The 23,042-nt window shown below is 39.0% G+C and overlaps 1 protein-coding gene across 1 annotated transcript in view; it reads left to right on the top strand.

Annotated features, from left to right (window-relative positions):
* The window catches only part of pappaa (pregnancy-associated plasma protein A, pappalysin 1a), a 106,522-nt gene that overhangs the window by 14,880 nt on the left and 68,600 nt on the right, over positions 1 to 23,042 (top strand). Inside the window, exons 7-10 of the mRNA XM_084114363.1 lie at positions 283 to 404; positions 9,559 to 10,057; positions 21,086 to 21,214; positions 22,242 to 22,333. Coding sequence (XP_083970489.1) covers positions 283 to 404; positions 9,559 to 10,057; positions 21,086 to 21,214; positions 22,242 to 22,333 — 842 coding nt within the window. The remainder of the gene's footprint in view (positions 1 to 282; positions 405 to 9,558; positions 10,058 to 21,085; positions 21,215 to 22,241; positions 22,334 to 23,042) is intronic.

Raw genomic sequence — 23,042 nt, forward strand, 5'->3', positions numbered from 1 at the left:
CATGGTTTTGATTAAATGATAACTATATTTACAAAATTACTTTAAGTGCAGTTTACTGACTTTTGAAATTTGATTTTGTGGGGCTTTAAAAGGGCAGCGTGACTACACTAAACTATTAGTGCTGATTATATTGAGTGCACTATTTTGGGTATATTTATGATTTCTCCCACTCTGGCATGCTAAACAGTTTTTGCCCCATATTGAAGATTCCCATCTAACTTGCCATCTACTTGAATTTGCTGTATCTAAGTTGCATTTTGTCTGTCTCTGTTGGTTTCCTAGAGAAGTGGGATCAGTATGTGATAAATGTTCAGAGGGTCACGTCCTTCTACAGTACGCTTCCAATTCTTCGTCCCCGCGCCCCTGTTCCCCTTCTGGCCACTGGAGCCCCAGAGAAGCCGAGGGTGAGTTTATGTACCACCACCATCACATCATTTCTTCTAAACACACTTGGTTGCCTTTGGCTAGTCTTGCACCAAGTCAACGCTTCTTTAGAGAATCGACGTACTGACTGCATCACAGGCTACTGCGTGTGTTGTGTCTAAGATGCAATTGCCAAAAGTGCCTGAATATTACACATTTTTTCAACTATCCCGATATAGAGAATGTGTCATAGAGTTGATTAACTTGTCTACTGTCTGCATTCCGGATAAGTGTGATTTAGACTCAAGCAAAAGCCTTGAGAAAATATTTGTGGTCTGTGCATGTCCCTGGACAGACGCTTGTGTGAATTTCTGGTCCAGAATTTGTAATGCTCAACTGTCTCTGCAACCAAAAAAGAAAACCTCAATGTCTCTGGCCCATTGAAACTCATTACAAAAAGGTCCGTATGTCTCAACGGGATACTTGCTTAGCAGAGTCAAACAAGTGTGCCGGCTCTCCTGGTCAAAAGCATGCGATTGCCAAAGTCTCATGAGTTCATGGCGGCAGCATCCCAAAGGAAATGTTTGTTGTCTGTTGCCATGGCAAATTTGCATCCCAAGAGCAAGATTCTCATTTAATATTCTTCTGGTGTAATAGGCTATCCAAACCTGTAGATCTACACTACTTGTCATAAGTTTGGAATATTTTTTTAATTATTTTTTTTAATGTATTTGAAAGATCTTGTGAAATAATATTATTAGAATTTAAAATAACTTATTTATATTTTAATATATATTAAAATGTAATTTATTCCTGTGATCAAAGCTGAATTTTCAGCATCGTTACTCCAGTCTTCAGTGTCACATGATCCTTCAGAAATCATTCTAATATGATAATTTGCTGCTCAAGAAACATTTCTGATTATTATCAATGTTGAAAACAGTTTTTATTCAGCAAAGATGCATTGAATTGATCAGTAAAGACATTTCTAATGTTACAATGATTTCTAAATCATCATATGGAGTAAACGAAGACTGGAGTAATGGCTGCTGAAAATTCAGCGTTGAATAAATTAAATTTCAAAACATATTAAAATAGATAACATTTCTTTAATATTATAATGATATTTTGCAATATTACTGTTTGTACTGTATTTTTTAATCAAATTAATGCAACCTTGGTTGAGCATAAATGACTCCTTTCAAAAACTTATTTATTATACAAATCTTAATTATTCCAAACTTTTGACCAATAGTGTACTTTACATCACATTTCAAATTCTATAGTCCCTTAAAGTTTGTTGTTTTGAGAGAACTCAACTCAAATACAGGGAAAAAGAGATATCGAGAGAAATATAGAGATTATCCAAAGCAAAATTATTGTAAACCTCTTATAGAACCATTCGATAATTCAATGTTGTTGTTTTTTTGTTTTGTTTTTTACAAACAAATTACAGCAAACAGTTTTCTGTTCATGTTACCCAACGACTGTTTTCAGACAGGCGTCTCGAACACTGTAGTCCTGTCTCAAACTCTCACCTCTAAATGTGATTTTTTTCTGTGTGAGGGTGCTCAAACAAACTGATGGGGTCGATGTTTGGCGGGTTAGCATGGTCCAGTTACTCCATGTTGGTTTACGTCCCTGTTCAGGATCCCAGTGAAGGATTTCGGACTATGTTTGTTCTTGTGGTGGCATCAACGTTGCCATGATGGGATTTTCAAAGTCTGTGCCCGTGTAGAAAAAACGAGTGGTTGTTGTGTGCCAGCTGAGCAACTGCCATTGAAGTGAATGAATTGCATGGAAGGCTTTCTCCAGGTAACATAGAGCTCATTGAAACAAACAGAGGAATGTTCTGATAGTGCCATGGTGAAATCAACCCACGGCTCATAGTTGGCTTGGTGATTTACAGTGTTCTTGTCCAGTGTAGTGAAGAATGATAATTCCTCACCATGTCAGGGCATTGTGACACTGGCTTCTCACACTGATCTCAGCAAAGCACCCTAGATCTCTAACAACACTTTAAATCTTGGATGAATGAATGCATCCTTTTTCTCTATTTTCGTGTCTTTTTTTTGCCTCTCGATATGTTTTCTGCTTGTTCTCAGTGTAACTGTGAACAGCTAAGTGAACAGTTAGCTGGCGATGGAAATTTTTTCCTTTATAAATAGTCTACACAGCTGTGCTGCTCCAGAATTTGCAGACAGCTGCTTTATTAATTATTGTTTGTGAGCATGGCTGGCATAAAATAGCATTGTGTTAGGTATGCTCTTACTCTGCAAATCAGAGCATTCTTGGTTCTTGTGGGAGTTCTGGCCGGTGATATATAGCGTATATGTTTTTGTGGTCAAGTCAATGCTGTTTTAAAAGCATTAAGGTCATTGTTTGGAGGGGTGCTTTCATGAGACGTTGCATTTCTTTGCAATTAAAATGATTCCCATGGTCAGGACGCATTCGTTCATGCCTTTTTGGCCTTGCAGTTTTGAATCAAATAAATGCAGCCTTGGTGAGTATAAGAGACTTCTTTCAAAAGAAAAAAAAAAACTTAATTATTACAAACCTTGGGGAAAGTTACTTTTAAAAGTAATGCTGTACAATATTGCGTTACTCCATAAAAAAGTAACTAATTGCGTTACTTAGTAACTTTTTATTGAAAGTAATATCACCTTTTCTCACCTGGGCTGTGCTTGCTTGATTGTTTTAATAACAAAAACACAAAAGTTCTATTTTTGGCAAATGTAAAGGCCATTTCACACCGAAGGTGAAATGAATAAGTCTCAGGCTGAACGAAGTGCAAATTCACACCTGTACAGTAGAGGGCGCCGCTCAAACAATCCTTTCAGCTGCCATTCTGGATTACAGAAGAATAGGTATTACAAATATTACTTATTTGAAAAAGTAACTCAGATATTTTGTTGAAAATTTTAAAGGAATGTGTTACTGTACTTGAAAAAGTAATCTGATTACTTAACTCCCATTACTTGCAATGCGTTACCCCCAACGCAAGTTACTTTGTTTTCCCATGTATTGACTGACAGCTCTCCTGTCCTCATGTTGAGAGGAATCATGAGTAAGTGTGAGCATGCATTTAATCATCTCACATGCACAAAAACAGATTCAGTATTCCTCAAAATGATATATATATATGAATATCTATGACTGGTATTGTAATTCAAATCACATTTCAAATTCTAGCGCTTTAAGTTCATGAGGCATTGCATTTCTATGCAATTAAAACGATTCCCACGGTCAAGACGTGTTCGTTCATGCCTTTTTGGTGAGATGGTGTCTTGTGGTTTTGATTTATATCTCTAGCAGATGGAAAGGCTCATTATCAATTGGAGGAGTGTTTCCTCTTCAAAATCCTGCTTTGATGATAATGAACTCATGCAGACAGTGATGGATGCGGGTCAGCGATTGCTGTTAACCTTATCAGAGGGCACTTCACTTCAGAACAAATCATTTTACTGAAATGTTCTACGACTGGAGATGGACCGTAATTTATAAGTTCCTTGATATGGCTCTCTGTTTTTAGGCAGCACACGTTCACAGTTTTAAAAATAAACACACGCGCTCTCTCACACAAACATTAACACTTGTTGCGGAGACATGCCTGGGCTTGCCGCTGCTTCAGCGTGTAAACGGCTCTCTGTTTTCCCTCTTGGAATGATGCCCTGTTAATCTCAGTCCCCTAAACGCGCCCCTCTTACGCCAGTACTCATCCTGCGTGACGTGCCCCGAAGACCCCAGCACAGCTGCTTGGCGATCTGTTTGTTTGTGCTTCTTTGCAGCGTCCACCCTTTTCTCCCGATGGCATTGCCGCTCCACCTGCCGGCCCTGGAGTTCACCGGGTTTGTGGCTCATGTCCTCAAGCCACTCCTGCTGTTTGTATTCGCAACCTTCATGAGTCGGAGTGCCTCTCTCGTAAATCTTTATGGCCGGGAGAATTATTGCAGACAAAGAAAAAAAAAAAAAAAAAAAAAGCACGAGAGAAAGTTAGAAAGGGGGGGAAAAAACTGCAGATTGGGGAAAACATAAAACCCATTCTTGGCACTTTAGGCCACAGAAAATCACATGCGGTTTGTGCCGTTTGCAGACAACGGATGCAGACCAGCAGAATGAAGGGTTGGTTGGGCTGATTGAAGAGTGAAAAAGAAAAAAAAGATTCAGCAGTCTATCTGCATCTGGTTAATCTACATTTTGTAGCAATTTGTCCAGATGTTTGAGGCATGTTTTAATCATGGCACAAACAGACAGTGCTCCGTCTCCATGCTTGTGCTCCGATATATACCCGATGTACGCTACTGGTCAAAAGTTTGGACTAATTGAGATTTTTTATGTCTCTTATGTCAACAAACTGCCTTTATTTTTGACCAAAAATACAATAAAAACTGTGAGATATATTTTTTACAATTTAAAACAGCTTTTTTATTTATTCCTGTAATTTTCAGCATCATTACTCCAGTCTTATGTGTCACATGATCCTTCAGATATCATTCTAATGTGATGATTTACTGCATTTTTTTATTGCAATATTCATTAATATCAATGTTGAAAACATTGTTTTTGTGCTGCTGAAAACCGTGATACACTGAAAAAAGTTTAGGCTAAGATAAAAAAAAAAGAAAAAAAAAAGAGAAACAATACTTTTATTCAGCAAGGATGCATTAAAGTGACCTAAAAAGACAGTAAAGACATTTTTAAAGTTATAACAATTTCTATTTCAAATTAATGCTGTTAATTAAAAAGAATTCTGAAAAAAGTTTCAGTTTCCACATCAATTTTAAGCAACAAAATTTTTTCTCAACATTGATAATCATAAGAAGCATTATTAATAATTGAGCACCAATAAAAAATTATAATAACTCGGCACGAAAATAAAATTAGAATGATTTCTGAAGGATCATGTGACAATGAAGGCTGGAGTAATTATGCTGAAAATTCAGGTTTGATCACATGAATAAATTACATTTATATTATAAATATAGTAAAATTGGGAACAGTCCTTTAAATTGTAGTGCTATTGTGTTTGACTATTTTTATCAAAGAAATGCAGTCTTGGTGAGCATTAAAGACATCTTTCAAAAATATAGAAAAATCGTAATTATTTCAAACGTTTGACTGGTAGTGCATATTTTGCTTGTCTGTGTTTTTGTGGACATTACATGGTCATCATCACGCTAAGGGTTTTGCACTACTTCTGTGGTTAGTGGAGTAATTGTTATAATTGATGTTAGTATACGGTGGCATTTGGCAGATCTTTTAAGATTTGTACCATACAAAAATTAAAAAGGTGGCAATCAGGAAACATGCTGTAACTATCACACCACATTGGGGGAGTGCATCACAGTATAAACATTTCAGTTCCTGTTGCCAGTAGGTGGCGCTATGATGTGACACACCCCTACGAACAAACATACAGCACATGTTTGAACTAAATCAGACAATGCACATCATAGAATATATATGCATTTTACTATTTTCCTTTTTTGTTAAAAATGTTGAGTCTTCTGGCTCAAATACAGTAACTGTTAAACAGTCTTTAATTGAGCCTTTGATCTCATTCAAGACTCAACATTTTAAACAATAAAAAGAATCTAAACTGACAAAAGTAGTCTTTAATAATGACTATACACATATACAGTGCTATGCATAAGTTTAGACACCCATGCTAAAGTTGACTAAAAAGAGGAATAAAAAATCATCTTTTGGAAATTGAACTTAATGCCTTAATTAAAAAAATTTGGAAAAATCCAACCTTTAAGGACACCAATTTTCTTTGTGAATGAATAATGTATCGTAAATAAATAAATGTTCTTCCTTAAAATACAGGGTGCATAAGTCTGGACACCCCTATGTTAAATTCCCATAGAGGCAGGCAGATTTTTATTTTTAAAGGCCATCATCACATAGCCTTCACCATACCTAGAGATTGGCATGGGGTACTTTCCATAAGATCATCTCTCAATGCAAATCAAACCAGCTATTAGGCTAACTGAAATAAAACCATGCCAATCTCTAGGTATGGTTAAGGCTATGTGATGATGTGGGGCTATTTTAATTCCAAAGGCCAAGGGAACTTTATCAGGATGCATAGTATCCTGGATCCATGAAGTAACTGGCCTTTAAAAATAAAAATCTGCCTGCCTCTATGGGAATTTAACATAGGGGTGTCCAGACTTATGCACCCTGTATTTTAAGGAAGAACATTTATTTATTTACGATACATTATTCATTCACAAAGAAAATTGGTGTCCTTAAAGGTTGGATTTTTCCTAATTTTTTTAATTAAGGCATTAAGTTCAATTTCCAAAAGATGATTTTTTATTCCTCTTTTTAGTCAACTTTAGCATGGGTGTCTAAACCAACACTATCTCACGACCAATTCGTACGAATTCGTACGAATGATAAAAAGATGGCTAATTCGTATGAATTCGTACGACCTCACTCGTACGAATTTGTACGATTTGTCTAAACCCACGTTTAGGGGCGGGGTCAGGGGTAGGTCATTCGTATGAATTCATACGAATTGGGCAATTCGTAAAATATGTACGATTTTGCAAAAACTATTAGTAATATTTTACTAATTCGTACGAGTGAGGTCGTATGAATTCGTACGAATTAGCCACCTCGTAGAATTTGTACGTTTTCCTGTGAGATCGGGTTGGTCTAAACTTATGCATAGCACTGTATATTTCCAAATACAATACCTTATAAAAGGAAGTAATTATGTCTGAAAACATTGTTTTCAGCAGCAAGGTATTGTACAACCCTGTTTAAATGTAGGGCTATATTAGTTGGCAATCTAGTGGTTATAATATGGCATTACATTTGATTTATTATGTTGACCAAGTTTGGTGGTGAAGGCATGAATCCCCTAAGAGTATTTTCTCCACATGTGCTTTTCAAACTATCCAAAATCCATTTTCACTTCAGTTTTAGATATCTCTTAGTACATTGTTATAGGAAATGCAAAGTAGAAATGTTGACTTGACAACTGGCTAAAATAAAATGTTTAAGTTTATATATATATATGTATATATATAAACTTAAAGATGTTTATATATATATGTATATATATAAACTTAAAGATTTTATTACTTAAACAAGTATATATACTGTATATATGAAGACTTCAGATGCAAAAACCTCTAAGTGCCATCTGAAATTTTCTTCTAAAATGAGCATTTTTATCAAGATCGTATATTTAGGTTCAGTAATTTCACTTTCATGACAATTATTAGGTCATTTTCATTGCCATTAAGTGAAATAACTGAACATAAACATATATATATATATTACTTTACTTTACTTCAGTTAACTTTTATTTTATCTCAAGTGAAGAATAAGGGTGTTTATTTATGGCTTTAATTTGAGTTTATAATCCTGGTCACTATCAGTCACATGGCTTCAGGAAATATGCAGCTCACTTCAGTCAGAATCTGTTTACTGTTTATCAGTATCATTTACTCAGCTTGACCTCAGCTGTTTTCACTAGGCTTTTTCCATCATCGTACTGGAGCAAACCTGTGCTCACAGTTCAATGCACTGCAATTACCTTAAGCGGGATGTTTTCAGCCATATAACGCCACCCCCCCCCCACCCGACCTTCCCTTTTTTTCCATGAATGAGCACTTTCCTAGACAAGCTAATACCCTGATGGTATTAGCTAATCAAGTGAAAATGCAAGGCACTAATTCATGGGCGAATTGTCAGGTCACCTTGAAAATCATCCCACCGCTGCTGTGGCGGCTGAACCCTGACTTGAATACCTCCGGGACAGGGTTATTAGTCCACCATGGAGTCATTTGGATAAAAGATGACAGTTATTCAACTTGTGAAATGACTACCTGATGAATACATTCATTACAGCCGTTTAGGCACTCTTTTTTAAATGTGCTTGCAAGAAGATATGCTCCCATCTTGAAAAGTTCTGTGGCCGGTCAAATGCAGCGTAAGCAAGGTTAGAACGTAAACCTGCGGTATCGAAGACATTTTTATTGTATGTTTACTTCTATTCTGGCCACACACATACTCACAATAATAAACGTGTTGAGATGATGTGGCCTGGAAAGCCAAAAAACTCAGTGCTCAGTTGATTAAACACTGGAATTTTGTGCACTGCCCAGAAATGAGGTTAGCAAATGGAGTTTGCTGTTTCCAGTTTGGAAGTGCACAAAGGAAAAGCAGGAGAACACACTGTCTACAGTGCCCTGGCTTCTCCCCACATTTGATGAATGTTGGGGTACGTCACTCCCCGTAAAATGAGTTGCTGTTGACTCCAAATATGGCTGGACTGCAGCACATGAGAGGTAATTGCCAGGCTGAAATCGAAAGCCTTGTGCGGGCCTCATCCTCAGGTCGCTCGGATTTCTGGTTCTTGCCACAGAAACGAGAGAGAATGTGGAGGAGAAATGGACAGACAAGATTTAACAACATGCATCAAGTGTGTGACTGCGTTTCTCATTGTGCATGACTCCTTTTTCTGCTGTACCTTGTGATTTACTGTTCTTGCTCCACTTCAGATACTGCACAGTACTGGGTTACTGGTCTTATTTTATTGATAATATGATGCAATGTTTCCTTGAAATGTTTACTACATCAGCTCTGTACACTGTCAGAAAACATCTGCAACAATTGTACCTTTAGGGGTACAATGACTTGTCACTGGGGTAGTACCCTTAAAAAAGACAACTATGTCAACCCCTGGAAGGTCCATTTCAGTACTACTATGAACTTTTAAGGGTAAATAAGGTAAAAAGTTGTCATTGTAAGGGTACTACCACATTGACAAGAGGTCATACCCCTAAAGGTATACTTTTTTGCATTTTTCTTTTTCTAAGACTGGATTCATTTTATTTTTTTATTCAGTATTTGTATGCAATAGGAAGCGATCATATCCATGAAATTTAAGGCTCTCTGTTTGCAAAAGCTTGGCTTGGGTGCCGTAGAGTAATTATTCTTTCGCTGAACAAGATAAACTATAGAAATCATGAAGCCTCAAGTTAGTCCCCCTTCTACAAGAACAAAAGAATTGCTTAATTTTTTTATCTGTATCGTAAACAGTAGCCTTTCCTGTCATTAACTGGTAAAGGAATATTGTAAAAGAGACAGCGTACCACAAGTTAAAACTCTCTCAAACTGAACATTGATTTGAAATACTCGAATAGATTTTAATGCAATTGATGCATTTCTTAGGACCACCAGATGTGGAGCAGGCATGCGAGCCCAGCGTCCGCACGTGGAGTCCACATAACGGCATGGATCTGGGCATGGTGCCGCCTCCCTGCCCTCTGCAAGGCTGCATGTTACAGCTGGAGTTTGCTCATCCGGTTATCCCTGACTCGCTCACGGTGTGGGTGACCTTCTCATCCCAGGAGGAAACAGTTCTGCCTGCCATCCACAATATCATCTTATTGACTATAAGTGGCAACAACCTGTCTCTGGGTCCCAGCAATTTGTTCTGCGACACACCCCTGACCATCAAGCTGGATGTGCACGAGAAGGTGTACGGAGTGCAGTTTTTCACCATGGAGCAACATTTGGAAATTGATGCCACTCTGCTCACGTCCAAACCTGACTGTCCTCTGTGTCGAGAATGCGAGCCGCTGCTCTATCGGCTCCTACGGCAGCCGCCATTCATGCACGCACCCAAGGGCATCATCCTGAGGGACTCGATACGGAAATACGTGGATAGGTGAGTCTTTTGGATTCAATAATGCTGTAACAAATTGCTCATTTACACCTGATGAATTAATGAATGTTGCCCTTACTGTGAAGATGGTAACAGTTCTTTGAAAAAAAACATTGCTTTATTCCTGGTTAATTATTTTCTGTCATTACATGATTTTAGGTCCTGGCTAGCATTTAGATACTCTTGTCCTGCCAGAAAAAAGTCATATTGACTTTGGAACTTGTCTTTGATTTGGAACTGTTTTACCATAGAACAAAAGTAACGTAATTCAAAGTTGGAGTGTGAAATGTGCCTGGTCAGTATAAGGCACAGCAAATCCCTGCTCAAATATTGCGGTGTGTCTCTGTACTTTTTCAATTCTCAAAAGAAGCCAAGAGAAACAAAGAGAAGGATGCAGCTGCTGGTTGATTTCAGTCCAGCGCCTGGCTTCAGAATGCCAGTTAACATGCTCTGCCGTCTTGAGGTTGTTCTGGCCTCGACTGGGCACCTCTGGTTTGGGCAGTATTACACTAACGCTTCCCCATTTAAGGCCAGATACTGGGTCTCTGGTCAGCGTTTCTGTATTGGACACTTCTGGATGCATGTGAACTTAAGGGTTTAGCTTTCCACCCACTGATATAGTAGCACAACGTTCCAGAGTGTTTCCAATAGTTGTGGAAAATGTGCAGGTCCAAGATTTATCTGCTACCAGCATTGATTATCTTTGCACAGACAATTTTTTCAGTAATGCTGACCCTTCTATTTTTTTTATTTTTTTTGTGAGCAACAAAGTGCAGAATGTTTTCTGCACACCTGCATCCAATTTTATAGTAGAGGAGATCGGGGATGGTTGTAACATGGGGTTAGTTGTAATACTGTTGGTTTACTGTAGAAATTCATCAATCCAAATTAATCCAAACCAAATGTAGTACCTTAAACTTTGCATTAATTTACATGTGCATCACATCTATTCCGAACAAAACATCTTGCATCAGTTGTCGCGTTCAGAAACGGAGAAAGCCACCTAATTTCATCTGTCACTGCAACTAACCTCAAGCATGACAGCAGTTTTTGCCTCGATTATATGTTAGAAAAGCTTATTTAGCAAATATTCAGTTTCTTCCACTGACCAAATCTTTCCACCTGCAGCCACGTTTAATACCTAGTATAAACACATGCAACTCAGCATGGTGCAGGTTTGCAGATGCATCTAATAGGCACTTTTTCCCACTTTTTCCACCTTAAAGGATTTTTTTCTTCGCTACACTGTAGCTGAATAAAGCAGACATGTTTTTGATCTGAGGTAGGTAAGGTTTTGGCTCAAGTAAACTGTGGTCAACTCACAGCTGGCTTTGAGAGTCTGTTTTCTGAGTGACGTTGATTCTGAGATCTGAATCAATTATAATCACTTCTTCTGAGTTCCCATGCTGAATGCATTCATTACCTCAGCTCTGATCCAAGAGAGATATTGATCTTTGGTAAATATGTTCTGACACCTCTACCTAATTTGGGTCACCCATGTCTCTCTCACTTGGCACTCGCTCGTTAATTTAAATAGAAAGCCTTCGGTTTTGGATTTATGTAATATGGAATGTTAAGGTCTGTTCAGAAATATGAGAGTAGTGTTGAAGCTCTGGAATATAGAAGTAAATCACTCTTGGGTTGACCCTGCATGTGTGTGACACTGGCCTTCAGAACCCCCCCAGCCATCTGCTATTCCCCTTCCTGACCTGGCCCTCTTTGCTCTCATGGCTTCAAAGGGCACCCCTGCTTTGAGCTGACAGGACCCCCCTGCCAATGAGAAAGAGGCCAAGACAACTGGCCAACTCATCCGCTTTAGGGGCCCCAGCCTCCTGGAACCAGGTCCCCCTTGGTCTAAGACTCTCACCTCATGACACGGTTGTGTCAAGTCCACTGGTTATGGCATTCCAGAAGCTCCACCCTCCTACCAGTTAATAATGCAATGATTACATTGGTTTGAAGTTGTGCCCCATAGTCCTTAATCTCACTGGGAAATTGCTTTATCCAGCTTACAGGATAAGTACATTTAATAGCAAATTGCATGGAAGCCAACTGACTTTCTAGATTTTGGAGAGTAAGTCAACTCTAGATCCACTAGATCTTTTGGAGCAAGGTGACCTTTGGAACAAGATTATTTTATAACCACTTCTGTAGGCAACTTTCACGTTTCCTTGAAGATCCTCCTAACTCCTAATTGGTTTCGGACCAAAACGTTCCAAGAATTTGGCCTAGATTATATGTAAACCAGTTGCAAGTTGCATAGGGAATGTGCATGTGTTATACACCGCTGTAGAGCTTTTGACGTCATAGCTGACCGCAGTAATCCCTGTTTACCCGAAGTCATGTTCCGAAGGAAGATTTGCACTGTGGAAATGTTGGAGTTTCTCTCTAAATTCACCACTATAAGTTGATCTGCTTTATATGTGATTGACATAATTTATCAACCAGAACAACTAGGGATAACCCAACCAATGATTTATCTTCGTTGGTGCATTCACTTTATTACTGTAGTATTATCATCCCCAACTGAATCCATAGAAATACAAGGAAAACCAAATCTTCTGTGGTTTCGGAAATATGACTACATGCGGGCACTGGTGGAATTAAAATTCTTTGAAACGTAGATTGTTTAGTGAGAACTCCTGACAGCCTGGTGAGATGTGGGCATCTCATTTAAGACCATCAGTAGCCGTTTTCCCAGAAAACAACTAAACCTTGTCTGTTCTTTTGCAGAAAACACTTGTGTTGCTTGCGTATGGTGTTTCTCTTGAGGAGGTCACTTGAATCTCCTGCTTTCTCTTGTCTTCGAGCACTTCATAAGTCTTGATGTGTTTCTGTGGAAGTCTTCCAACAAGTATTGAGTCTCTTTTTGGTCAAGAATTCCAGGTTGGCTTTTTATTAAACGAAGTACTGTCTGAATGTGAAACTTTCCTGAGCATTCTCTTCCTCTCTCATTCTCTCTCCTGTCTATAACTTCAACACAGTTCCTATAAATTAAACACAGAGAATGCTCTGAGGTGCAAACAGATGGTAGCATCACACATTTAACTGAGTCAGCGTTTGACCGATGGACTGCAAGTGCAATTCTGTTGACATGTTAACTTATTTCACGCCATGTCATCAACATATATTAATGCCATAAGCATATTGGCGGGCCTGTTGATCTGTCAAGAGTGTCTGGCTCACATGACATCATACGACATATCATCAGCTGCACCAGTTCAGAACAGTTGAGGATACAATGATACAATGCATTAATAAGACACAGATGAAGCTCTGTTGAAGGGTGGAGGCTGAGCAGACGATGATGCCATTCTCTGAGACTTCTTTCTTCAACACCTCAGCACATGTGTAACATAGAAAGTCTGGAGGCAGATGTCTTTTTATGCAATAGGAAGTGGAACCTTGTTATCCATAGGGATAAGCATGTTGACTCAGAAGTGAAAGCAATTATCAATTACATAATGATCTGAACATTTTTTAGCTGAAATTTAAAATGCATTTTCCAGTTTGTCAGACAGCACTTCCGCACTGCACATGTTAACTTTCAATCCAGGGCAGCAACACTGCTCAACGCTCTGTAGGGTGTATATTTGAGTATTATATATAAAGGGTGTGTTTTTCCTTAGCTTAGTAATGCGTTGGCATTAGCACAGTTACATATTGTTCACTGATCAACGCAACATATACTATAGTCTAGTGGTCGGCCGATATTGATTTTTAAAAAAAAAATTATGGCTGATGCCGATATCTTAGAGAGCGGGGAGGCTGATATAAGTTGATGTATATGATATCACACTATTGAATTTAAAGATCATAAAAACACATGCATAACAATTGCTAAACAATATTTTACATAATATTTACTAAATTAGAAATAAACAATTTAAAAAAAATAATTTGAGCTTGATTAAAAAAAAAAAATCTGTAATATATGTATATTCATACCTTAGATCAGGGATGGGCAACTTCGGTCCTGGAGGGCCACTGTCCTACAGAGTTTAGCTTCAACCCTAATCAAACACACCTGAACAAGCTAATCAAGTTCCTCAGGATTACTAGAAAATTACAGGCAGGTGTTTTTTTCAGGGTTGGAGCTAAACTCTGTAGGACAGTGGCCCTCCAGGACCGAAGTTGCCCATCCCTGCCTTAGATGGTGACTTCTTGATTCTGTAATCACATTATAGTATTTTTCACAATTAAATAAATACAAAATATGAATCAAAAGGAATATGAATATGCATATGACATAGCGGCCAACTGGATATAGTGCTATAGTTTGAAATCAAGGATTTAAATTTTCACGTATCATACTGTGAAAGTGCCCTTCAAACAATGTCAAGAGTTGCCTTCCCTAAAATCTCTTTTATGTCTTCTTTTCCACACATTTGCTCTGTTTTTACTTAATTTTGTTGTCTTTCCATTTTTTCCTCATTGCATGAACACTCTTATTTTTGTCCAGACTGAATGCTGACTTGTTGATCTTGGCAGACAATATTAAGGAAGCCTCATTTGAACTTTTGGTCTGGAATAAGGTATATTGTGAAAATCGGTTTGACACGTGCTGTGCTCTCTGTGTGGCAACTGGCCCGACTCATCCCGGAAACCTCGTTCAACAACACATGCTACAGCCTTCACATTGCATCTGGCATCTTGCAGGTTTCGTTTTCACGCCTAAAAGTGTCTGTCAGCAAAACAGGGTTTAGATCAATGTGCGAAATACCTGTCAATATTCGGGGGGGTCCCCATCTCCTGCTTGTTGTGCAATACCGATCTAAATTTCCTCAAAATGCAGTAGGCCTATAACATTACAATATTTCATGGATGCAAGCCAAGACAATCAGTCTATAGCCTACATGACAACACAAACGCACACACTTAACAATTTTTGATAATCCGATATGCTATAGTATTCGTAAAGCAACACTGACATAGGAGGTTGCATTGGCTAAAGTTGTTTGGATGACCCTCATCCCCCCCCCGGACCCCCCATATTTCGCACCCTGGTTAAGGTGTAATATTTGTCGCTTAAATGCCATGTCATTTTACATTGTGGCCTAACCAGGTGCGATATGACAAGTTTACTTTAAGTCTCTCCTTAAAGTGAAAATGTTGCGTCATGAGATAGAAATCACAGCCAATCAGCCTGGCATTCATTTACACACCTGAACATGTTTAAAATAACTTTGCTTTGTTCCAGAAAAATGTGGGGTGTTGCAACTATTCTCCATCCCTTTCACTCATTTTTTGAGCACGCACAGTATTTATAGTAAAGAGTTATGTAATTGAACATTATTACATTGCTTATTTAAAGTAGCATATACAACTTCTACACTGAAGATAACAAGTGACTTAGTTAAATGGCCTTTATTTTATATGAACTTTTTAATGTGGCATAGATCTACTGTAAATCGAAACAATGGAATATTTCTGCTGTTCAAAGAAGTTTTCCCGTTTTAAACCTCTTTCAACGTACTGAAATCTCAGCTTTATGTGTGTACGTGCCTTTTACTGCGTGTTGTGTAATTTGCTTTTCTCTGTGCAAGTATTATTTGTGTTTTCTGTTTCATTTAATGGGACTTTCACAGACGTTTTTCCCTTTTCCAAAACACAGGAAAATTGCAGCTTAAACCTCTTGCCGGTGTCATTCATGTCAAGTGCTAATTTGAATGATTTGTTTAGCCTCTTATTAAACGTTACTGCTTCCCTGCCCATTAGAACAGGCACCTTATAACTCTGCTGATGGCAGCACAAACACACTTGGCCTCAGGTGAACCTGCGGCGTTCGTAATAAACGTAATATCCGTGGCACTCTGGTAATTTGGCAGTGTTGTTTTGTTAATCAGCAGAGATGTGCTTGCGTTTCTCTCTGGGAACGTGTCCAACGTAAATGCAAATAATGAAGGCTTTGTGTATTTTCCTCTCGCTCATGTTGGCTCTTTTATTAATGACCTGTGTAGGTGTAGTTTTGGAGATGGAAAGCTGAGAGACTTGGGGTTCCTGTCTAGTAGTTAATACACATGCTGTTTTGTAGCTTTGTGGGTGGGTTGTAGTTTACAATATTAGTGGATATGAGTGTAGAAAAAAAATGTAGATGGATGTTTTGTGTGTATGGCTTTCTTTGTCTTTCTAGTGGTCGGATTTGTTTAGACTTTACTTAAGGAGTGCAACAGTTTAGCTGTTTATGACTGCTGAGTAAAGTCACAGATGTGTGTATATTTGTTGACTGTTTAACAATGGCTTTGAGTGCCCCCTCCCTCCCTTGTTATAAAGAAGTGCACTTAATTGCATTAAATGTGCACTTGAAGTTCACAGTCTTTTTAAAAAAGTAAGCTAAAGTGTGCTTATTTTTTCACTTGGTTCCCATGAAGGGCCTGCAGTAAATCTTGGCATCTTCTAAGTAGCATAGATGAGAGGTTATCTACTTTCAATCACTTCATACAGTTTTACTGACCAAATGCAGATGTCCTCCAAGACTCATTTGAGGTGGACAACCCTCCAATTCACTCAGAGACGTGTTGAAAATGCGACTTGTGCTTGTTTACAGGTGTCCTCTGAGGGTTTACAGGTGTCCTCTGTCTGGCCTGTTTTGCTGGTTATCAGCCACCGCAATCGTTCGCCCCCAGAACGCCGTGACCCTTTCCTCAAAGCCCAGTGCTTACTGAGCAAGTTTTGGTTACATTGTCTCAGCACAACTTCATCCCTCATGACATCCCACATGGTTCAGCTTGAGTATAGATCCACTTTCCTCTTCAGACTGACACAAGATCAGATGTCCCTTATCTCTGATCTCAACCACCACCAGCTGATAGTTCAAAGTGATAGCTCATGTGCTTAGAATCAGCACTAAACTAGCACTACACGTTTTCAGGGTGTAGAAGGAGCTAGGTCGGATAGACAGAATTCCTGTAGTGTAAACTCTGGTGTCTTAGCATCCTAAACCTGACTTTTTAAGCAAGGAATGATCAGAATGCTCTAATTGACCACTGTTAGGAAGTGTCTGAGCTATGCTAGAAGCTATTTGCACTTGTATTGTGCATTAGGTGGACACCAGCAGGGCTTAAAGCAGGGGTGTCCAATCCTGCTCCTGATGGGCCACTGTCCAGGAGAGTTTAGCTCCAACCCCAATTAAACACACCTGAACCAGCCAATCAAGAAACTTCCAGAACCTTCCAGGCAGATGTGTTGAGCTAAACACTGGAGGACAGTGGCCATCCAGGAGCAGGTTTAGACATCCCTGCCTTAAAGCCAGTGAACTGTTGGTCTAAGACAAGGCAAGGCAAGTTTATTTATATAGCACATTTCATACACAGTGGTAATTCAAAGTGCTTTACATGGAAGTAATTAAAATAATCAAAATAAAAAAGAATAATTAAAATACAGTGCAAACAGTCGGACGAACAGTGGCACAGTGCTCATTCTTTAAAGGGATAGTTCACCCAAAAATGAAAATTCTGTCAGTAATTACTCACCCTCATGTTGTTCCAACCGCGTAAGACCTTCGTTCATCTTCGGAACACAAATTAAGATATTTTTGATGAAATCTGAGAGCTGATCACTCCTCCGTAGGCTGCTAGGTGGCCCAAACTTGCTGGCCCAGAAAAGTTATTAAAGAGATCGTTAATCTAGTCCAAGTGACTACAGTGGTTCAATCTTAAGTATATCAAGCGACGAAAATACTTTTTGTGTGCAAAAACAAACAAAAATAACGACTTTATTCCACTATTCATTTCCTTCTCTCTGGGCCTCTAGTTGGTTCACGTAGTGTTTTTGCGCTGCGCGTCTGTGTTACACGTCACCACGTAGGCTCACTATTGGCCGACGCTGGTCATGTGTGTGATGCGTGATGACGTGTAACACAGACGCGCAGCGCAAAAACACTACGAGGCCCAGAGAGAAGGAAATGAATAGTGGAATAAAGTCGTTATTTTTGTTTGTTTTTGCGCACAAAAAGTATTCTCGTCGCTTGATATACTTAAGATTGAGCCACTGTAGTCACTTGGACTATATTAACGATCTCTTTAATAACTTTTCTGGGCCAGCAAGTTTCGGCCACCTAGCAGCCTATGGAGAAGTGATCCAGCACTCAGATTTCATCAAAAATATCTTAATTTGTGTTCCGAAGATGAACGAAGGTCTTACGCGGTTGGAACAACATGAGGGTGAGTGATTACTGACAGAATTTTCATTTTTGGGTGAACTATCCCTTTAAATGCACAGCTAAACAGAAGTCTTTTGGATTTGAATGTGATACTGTAGGAGCACATCTGATCTCTTCTGGAAGCTGGTTCCAGCATAATAGCTAAAAGCAGACGCACCATGCTTGGAGTGAACCCTTGGTATTTCTAGCTGATGTGATCCTAATGATCTGAGTGATCTGTTGGGTTTATATTCAGTGAGCATATCTGCAATGTATTGAGGTCCTAGGCTACTGAGTGATTTATATACCAGTAATAATACTTCAAAATCAATCCTAAATGTTACTGGGAGCCAGTGTAAAGACCTGAGGACTGGTGTGATGTGTTCATATGTTCTGGTTCTGCTCAGCAGGTTCTGCTCGGTCTTTTTGGGAAGGCCAGTGAGGAGTCCATTACAATAATCCTGTAATCCTGCTGGTGATGAAAGCATGAACAAGTTTCTCTAAGTCTTGACTGGAAACAAAGCATCTAATTCTTGCAATATTTTTTAGATAATAGTATGCTGATTTAGTTATTGCTTTGACATGACTACTGAAGCTAAGGTCTGACTCCAGAATCACACCGAGATTCCTGACTTGATTTTTAGTTGTTTGACCCCTAGAGTGAAGGTATGCGTTCACCTTGAGAACTTCATCTTTGTTTCCAAATGCAATGACTTCAGGTTTGTCTTTGTTTAAATGAAGAAAGTTTTGGCACATCCAACTGTTGACTTCATCATTCAAATTCATTCAAATTTATTGTTAAGAGGAAAACCCCTTGAGATGTGACATCTCATTTTCGAGGGGACCTCAAGAAAACATACTTCACATACATACACTCACCTAAAGGATTATTAGGAACACCTGTTCAATTTCTCATTAATGGAATTATCTAATCAACCAATCACATGGCAGTTGCTTCAATGCATTTAGGGGTGTGGTCCTGGTCAAGACAATCTCCTGAACTCCAAACTGAATGTCAGAATGGGAAAGAAAGGTGATTTAAGCAATTTTGAGCGTGGCATGGTTGTTGGTGCCAGACGGGCCGGTCTGAGTATTTCACAGTCTGCTCAGTTATTGGGATTTTCACGCACAACCATTTCTAGGTTTTACAAAGAATGGTGTGAAAAGGGAAAAACATCCAGTATGCGGCAGTCCTGTGGGCGAAAATGCCTTGTTGATGCTAGAGGTCAGAGGAGAATGGGCCGACTGATTCAAGCTTATAGAAGAGCAACTTTGACTGAAATAACCACTCGTTACAACCGAGGTATGCAGCAAAGCATTTGTGAAGCCACAACACGCACAACCTTGAGGCGGATGGGCTACAACAGCAGAAGACCCCACCGGGTACCACTCATCTCCACTACAAATAGGAAAAAGAGGCTACAATTTGCACGAGCTCACCAAAATTGGACAGTTGAAGACTGGAAAAATGTTGCCTGGTCTGATGAGTCTCGATTTCTGTTGAAACATTCAGATGGTAGAGTCAGAATTTGGCGTAAACAGAATGAGAACATGGATCCATCATGCCTTGTTACCACTGTGCAGGCTGGTGGTGGTGGTGTAATGGTGTGGGGGATGTTTTCTTGGCACACTTTAGGCCCCTTAGTGCCAATTGGGCATCGTTTAAATGCCACGGCCTACCTGAGCATTGTTTCTGACCATGTCCATCCCTTTATGACCACCATGTACCCATCCTCTGATGGCTACTTCCAGCAGAATAATGCACCATGTCACAAAGCTCGAATCATTTCAAATTGGTTTCTTGAACATGACAATGAGTTCACTGTACTAAAATGGCCCCCACAGTCACCAGATCTCAACCCAATAGAGCATCTTTGGGATGTGGTGGAACGGGAGCTTCGTGCCCTGGATGTAAATCCCACAAATCTCCATCAACTGCAAGATGCTATCCTATCAATATGGGCCAACATTTCTAAAGAATGCTTTCAGCACCTTGTTGAATCAATGCCACATAGAATTAAGGCAGTTCTGAAGGCGAAAGGGGGTCAAACACAGTATTAGTATGGTGTTCCTAATAATCCTTTAGGTGAGTGTACATACATACATACTAACAGAACAAAGACAAAAGCTCTCCATCACACCAAAACCACCCATATCTTCCCCAATCCAACCATTAGATATTAGACAATAAACAGTTAAGTTCATTCACATAGACAATTAAGGGAAAAAAATATATCAAGCATGAAGAAAACAGTTGCAGCTTGTATGCAAATAATTAAGAAGAGACATCTTAAACTGGTGATCAATGCATTGGCACTGGGAGTCAATGGGGCTGTAATCATTAGGCGATAGGGCTAAGTAGAGCTGTGTGTCGTCTGCATAGCTGTGGTAAGAGATTTGGTTCTTTCTCATTATTTGGCTCATTGGGAGCATATACAGGTTGAACAGGAGTGGCGCAAGAATCGAGCCTTGAGGGACTCCGCATGTCATGGATGTCCACTCAGACTTATGGTCTCCTATACTCACATAATAACCTCTCCCTCCTAAGACAGATGCAGGGTCGTAAATGCCACACAGCACAAATGAATGGCATAGTTTTAGGGATTATTTGGTTTTATGCGGTGCCAACTTAAGGTACCAGAATAACTAAAAAAATACCCCTGCACAATTAAACAAAATCTATTACAACTGTCGTAAAGATTGCTTTTGATGATACAGTTTTATTGGTTGCAGGCAGCCTATAGTATTTTGATTTAGTATTTAATTTTTTTACATTAAAACAAGTATTTGACATTAAGAAGAATCAGTCCTAGTGACAAATATTGCCACTCAATGCAAAAGTACATTCCTGACAGATGTGTGATGTTTTTTTTGTGTGCATTTTTCCACAGGGATGTTGAGTATGGTGGTGTGTACACATACCAGGTCCAAACCATCTCCAGTCGGAGCGAGAGTGAGCCATCACCTCTGTTCACACACCGCCTCGGAGCGCCGTACTGTGGAGACGGTCTCATCCAGAGGTGAGATTGGATGCGTTTCCACAGCCTTTAGAGCAATGGTTCTCAAGCTTCATTAGTCCAACTTGATTCTCTTAATTAACTCTTTCCCCGCCATTGACGGAAATTTCCTGGTTTTCACTGTTATACGGTAGGGGGCGCTATTACGCATCTTCTGAAAGAGGACTGATCTCCTGATCAGAAGACACGTGAAGAAGAATCAGAAACAAGCAATAGCATATGTAATCATATGAATTTGTAAAAATAACGCAATCATCAACATTAATTAGCATATAAATCAAAACTGCCTAATGTTACTGAATGAAATGTCGACCCAGGACGAGCTATAGGACTGTGAAGCTTTAGAGGTGTTGATGGACTCGATCTACTCCATCTGTGTTTTGATCATCGTTCTTTTTTATGAAACTGACCCACATTCAAGTTTTGATTAAAAAAAAGAATGCATTAAGCTAGAATAAAATGTTTTTTTGTTGTTGTTGTTTAAAAGAGGGTCTGTTTTTTATTTCGATAAATTGCATGTTCAGATATTACAAGAAAATATTCTGGGGCCCATGAAAATTTTGTGAAAATTATCAAAAAAGTTGGCGCTGGCTGGCGACTTTTTTCAAAAATGCTGGCGGGGAAAGAGTTAATCTAACTTAATTAAAATGCTACAAAAATCATACAAGAACCCCCTCAACTACGATTTTATTAATTAACGTACAGTTCTTGAAAAATCTGGAATCACAAAAAATGAATTGTGGTTAAATAATAGTTTACTTACTGTATATCAGCTCTCCTAGAATCTGTTAATATATTTGATAGTTATTGGATAGTGTGGGTCCTCCGAGTGAGAACTACTGATTTACAGGATCATCACATTAACGTTGAGGCTCATCCACTGCCTCAACAAAACATTTTAAAGTTGTTGAAAACAGACTGTCATATATCTACTGCACGAGGAGGTCCATGCTTTTAACAACATAGATTTATATCCACCAAGGGAAATCATCATTATTATGTTTATTATGTATGCATTGATTTATTTCAGGTCCCAGGGAGAGGAATGTGATGATATGAACACTATGAATGGAGACGGCTGCTCCGGCCATTGTAAGAAGGAGCCGTTCTTTAACTGTATTGGTAAGTGTGGAGAGAAACCGTAAGTGCATCAGCAGCTCATTACAGCCATCTGTCAAACGGCTACGACAAAAGTGTGGCACGCTTTTACACGCACTCAATGCTGTACGTCAGTCTTGGTTGACGGTTTTGCGAGATGTCTCACTCCGGGGGAAAAAGCATCTTTGAGAGCAGCACTTTAGGAGTAATAGCTTAGCTGGGCTCTTTTATTCACTTCCTCCAGAGCCAAAGATATTTTTTATCACTAGCATTATGACATCCTTGTAAAATCTGTAAGACATTTAATTCAAAACGAACACACTAACAGATTTGTGAAGGATGCCTTGGCACCTTCTCCTGTTCTGTATTATTAATAATAGAAGGCTTTCCGGTTTCTGTTTTTATGGTCGAGTTTGACGAAAGGTTACGTCATTGGAAGACAGCAGTAGGGAAATTTAGTTTACTTTTAGACACGAATGCAAAGCGTCTCATAAGTGTAAAATAGACACCAATACTGCTCTTGATACACATCAATGACACCTATTCAGTGTTCAGCGCAACAAACACCCGAAAGCAAACTTGTGAGTGGAAGTAATGTATTTCACATGGTTAGTCAATCACAACAGGGAGTGTTTAGAAATACAGTAGAAGTCTTAAAGGTACAGTACCACAAAAATGGCCTATTTGATCACAAAGGCCAGAGAGAGGGTGTTTATGAAAAATGAATGTAACT

Source organism: Abramis brama (assembly GCF_963993115.1).
Source record: "Abramis brama genome assembly, chromosome: 5".
NCBI lineage: Eukaryota > Metazoa > Chordata > Actinopteri > Cypriniformes > Leuciscidae > Abramis > Abramis brama.